The sequence below is a fragment of the Rosa chinensis genome, chromosome 7 (genome assembly GCF_002994745.2).
Source record: "Rosa chinensis cultivar Old Blush chromosome 7, RchiOBHm-V2, whole genome shotgun sequence".
In the NCBI taxonomy this organism is placed as follows: Eukaryota; Viridiplantae; Streptophyta; class Magnoliopsida; order Rosales; family Rosaceae; genus Rosa; species Rosa chinensis.
The window spans coordinates 46,925,670-46,929,312 of NC_037094.1; the positions used below are offsets into that span (position 1 = coordinate 46,925,670).

The 3,643-nt window shown below is 36.9% G+C and overlaps 1 protein-coding gene across 1 annotated transcript; it reads left to right on the forward strand.

The window, feature by feature from the left end:
- The first annotated feature begins 1,491 nt into the window (after window positions 1-1,491).
- Window positions 1,492-3,369, forward strand: LOC112178013 (WAT1-related protein At1g25270). Its single transcript, XM_024316235.2, has 7 exons — window positions 1,492-1,721; window positions 1,808-1,870; window positions 1,963-2,079; window positions 2,171-2,435; window positions 2,526-2,684; window positions 2,809-2,960; window positions 3,108-3,369. The coding sequence occupies exons 1-7, from the start codon at window positions 1,516-1,518 to the stop codon at window positions 3,331-3,333; spliced, it is 1,188 nt and encodes a 395-aa protein (XP_024172003.1). The 5' UTR covers window positions 1,492-1,515; the 3' UTR covers window positions 3,334-3,369.
- Window positions 3,370-3,643: the final 274 nt, after the last annotated feature.

Consider the following 3,643-nt stretch of genomic DNA (forward strand, 5'->3'; position numbering starts at 1 on the left):
TAAGTGGGCCTACGGCAGCAGTTTGTTAGTGCCAGCTCAGCACTTAATGTCCAATTAATTTGGATGCCTGAGACAATTTTGGGCACGGTTGATGGATATTGAGAGTACGGGGGTTGGAAATTGAAAGAGGAATGACTAACATGATGTCGAAGTCAAACATCAAGATAGTAAACTGAAATTTGTCATATTACAAGAAATAGTACAAACTCGATAACCATACGCAATAAGAATGCAAGATAAACACTTTAAAAGCTAACTTTATTCAGATAAAGAATATATATGCGTGTGAGAAAAGAAGAAACCCTAGACTTGGAATTGCTGTCAATTTTAAGATTGTGTCTGATATGTGTGAGAAAGGAATGAACTCTAATTAAAGTGGAACATTGAGTGACGTACCTAAGTAACCATCTAACTTGAAGCTATAGCTTCCATACATTTATCAGCATAAAGTTTGCATTTTACTTGTGAAAGATAACGAGAACATGACAATATATATATAGAGCCTAGTAGAATCTCTCTAAATGAAGCCTCTAAAAGCTCACACAAAACAATGATCAATTGTTATCAAAACCCACCAACTCTATTATGAGTACTATGGCACGCATTATGTAGCTCTAGCTATAGGGTTTAAAATGCGTGTTTCTATATGTGTGTGTGTGATCGGGACTGTTTGAAATTAATTAGATTTTTCAGTTTAAGATTTAACTCAAACGAAAATAAAGAGTCATGATCGAGTTCGTTGTTCTTTTGAACAAAAGAAGACATTCATGAATTCTATGGCTGAAATTTTATCTAAGTAAATTTTTTTCTACAAAAGAATATTTTTCATAATTAGAATATTAGAAATAACCATTCCCACCCATGACATTATGCAAGTGACAATTACATGTGACATCCATGGTCTCGCTTATTTCAAACTAGTCTTTCTCCACACATGTTTGCATATGCAAGTTATTAATTTTTTTTTTCAGAAAAAAAGAAGAAGAAGAGTTGGTTATATATCGTAGAGAAAAGTGGGCTGTGGATACTTTTTTATTTATTTTTTTAATATAAATATATTTTATAAATGTCTTAATTATTTTTTGTGATTTAATTAATGCTCACAATTTATTAATTTTCTAGGGTTATTAATTGTCCTCTCTCTCTTATTCATGTGAAAATATACAACAACAAATATCCTCTTGGGATCTGATAGAAGCGTTTATCAAAGTAAACATATGAATATGAAAGGGATTGAACTACGTAGAAGCTTGATTAACTTGTCAATTTTTGAAACCCTATTAGCCTCTCTGAAAGTGTGCAGAAAACAAATATCCTAGTGTTGAAAAGTTGAGGATCAAACAAATGTCCAAATGGAAATTTCAGCAGATTTAAACAAAACGGGCACATTCGTAATTTAGCCCCAAAGAGCATCACTTACCTACGGGACAAACTGTGTATAACATGACAACTCACCACTCGCAACTAAAGTCTAACCAAAGCATCTCTCTCTCTCTCTCTGCATTTTGAAGCCAAATGGGGAAGCAGAGTAGTGAGAGTAGTGTAGTTGATGGCTTAATGAAGCCAGTGATAACGATGGTGATCGCTCAGATTGCATATGCAGCAACGAGTATATTCTACAAGGTTGCAGCAGACTCTGGAATGAATCTCAGGATTCTCGTTGCCTACCGTCTCATGTTTTCATCTGCCATTATCGTTCCTCTTGCTCTTATACTCGAACGGTATCTATTAATAAATTTTCTAGCATAATTTAATTTTAGAAAATAAAACCCTCGTAAATTTTTTTTGTATACAAATTAATTTACAGGAACAGCAGGCCCAAACTCACTCTAGTCGTACTCTTTCTAGCTTTTCTCTGCGGATTATTTGGGTACGTACTGACTTATAATTTCATACCATTTGTTAATTAGTACTCTAGAAGCGTATCGAAATAATTAAGATTAAACCTGATCAATATTGCAGGGGATCATTGTCAGAAAATTTATTCATAGAGGGATTAGTCTTAACATCACCAACCTTTGTTGCAGCCACTGCAAATCTGATTCCAGCCTTCACCTTCATCATGGCCATCTCTTTCAGGTTAGTAAATTGATTAAGTTTACATTTACTTTAATTTGAATTGAATTAATTTGGATGTATACGTAGGGTTAATTAATGAACTCATGCACAGGTTGGAGAAGTTGGCACTAGGAAGCCATGCAGGGAAGGCAAAGCTTGTGGGAACAGCGGTGGGTCTTGGTGGTGCTATGATCTTTACCTTCTTCAAAGGACCAGAGTTCTCCATCTGGTCAACTCACGTTGACCTTCTTCGAGGACATCAGGCGGCAACATCACCGTTATCGTCCTCCTCCCATAGAAGCACCGGGAGTCACCTGCTGGGCTCCTTCTTGGCACTCGGCTGCGTCGTTTCCTATGCAATGTGGCTCATAGTTCAGGTGAGCTTGTTTATGTAGTAATTTTGTGTGGTGTGTTTGCTTTTCGAAATAATGAATTAGGTTTTGAACAACTTGGATATGGAGTTTCAGGCAAAAATGAGCAAGAGATATCCATGCCATTACTCGAGCACGGCTCTATTGTCGGTCATGGGATCGATTCAGTCTGTAGCTTTTGCTCTCTGCGTGGAGAGGGATTGGAGCCAGTGGAAATTGGGTTGGAACATCAAGCTTTTTACAGCTGCATATGGGGTAAAATCACTGCTCATTGATTAATTTGATCCCCTCCATTAACCCTTAAAAAGCATTAATTAATGAAAGATTAACAACGTATATATGTGAATCATAGTGTCTTGCGATCAATTGATCGATGCAGGGAATTGTGACTTCTGGGATGGTGGTGGTTTTGATCTCATGGTGTGTACGCAAGCGAGGTCCATTGTTTGTGTCAGTTTTCACTCCGCTTTCCCTAGTGATTGTGGCCATTGCTAGTTCTTTATTGCTCAATGAAAAGTTAAGCCTAGGCAGGTAAGTAGCGGTTTTCCATAATTGCATATATGCATGCCTTAAATAGAAGTACGTAGCTAGTATAGCCAATGTAAAACGATTTCAGTAATTATTATAACATGCATTAATTTGCGTACTTGTTTATTGGTGATGTACGTTCCATGACAGCGTATTTGGAGGGATTCTAATTGTATGCGGGTTGTACATGGTGCTCTGGGGGCAGAGCAAAGAGATGAAGACGATTAATAATGTGACTGATGATCAAGATCGACAACATCCAGCTGCAGCAAGGCTCCAAGATTCCCAAATCATCCAAGTCGTCGCAACGACTCGATCAGTTGACACTAATACCTCGTGTGAGAACATCAACACCACAAATGTTGGGTCTATTTGATAAAATTTCAATCTCTACACCACAGATGTTAGCTAGTTATTTATCTAAAGAAACATGCAGGGGTGTTTTGGGCATTTACTTTAATAAAGTAAGGAACACAATTCAAAGTTTCTGAGTTTTGATTGGACAGCACTACCACCATATAGTACAGTTGCTCTATGTAAAAATTTCTCAAAAGAATATTACATTTTTTTAAGACGAAAAAGAAGATTACAAAGAGAAGCCTCTAGGTCAACCAGAACCTAAAAGATCAAAATTAAAGGTAACAACCGCTTCAAGCGGGACACGGTCAAACCAAACTGTAGGATGA

Coding starts and splice junctions, on each gene's coding strand:
- LOC112178013 (XM_024316235.2), top strand. CDS start 1,516: ATGGGGAAGCAGAGTAGTGAGAGTAGTGTAGTTGATGGCTTAATGAAG. Junction 1,871..1,962: donor TTTCTCTGCGGATTATTTGG/GTACGTACTGAC, acceptor TCAATATTGCAG/GGGATCATTGTCAGAAAATT. Junction 2,080..2,170: donor ATCATGGCCATCTCTTTCAG/GTTAGTAAATTG, acceptor ACTCATGCACAG/GTTGGAGAAGTTGGCACTAG.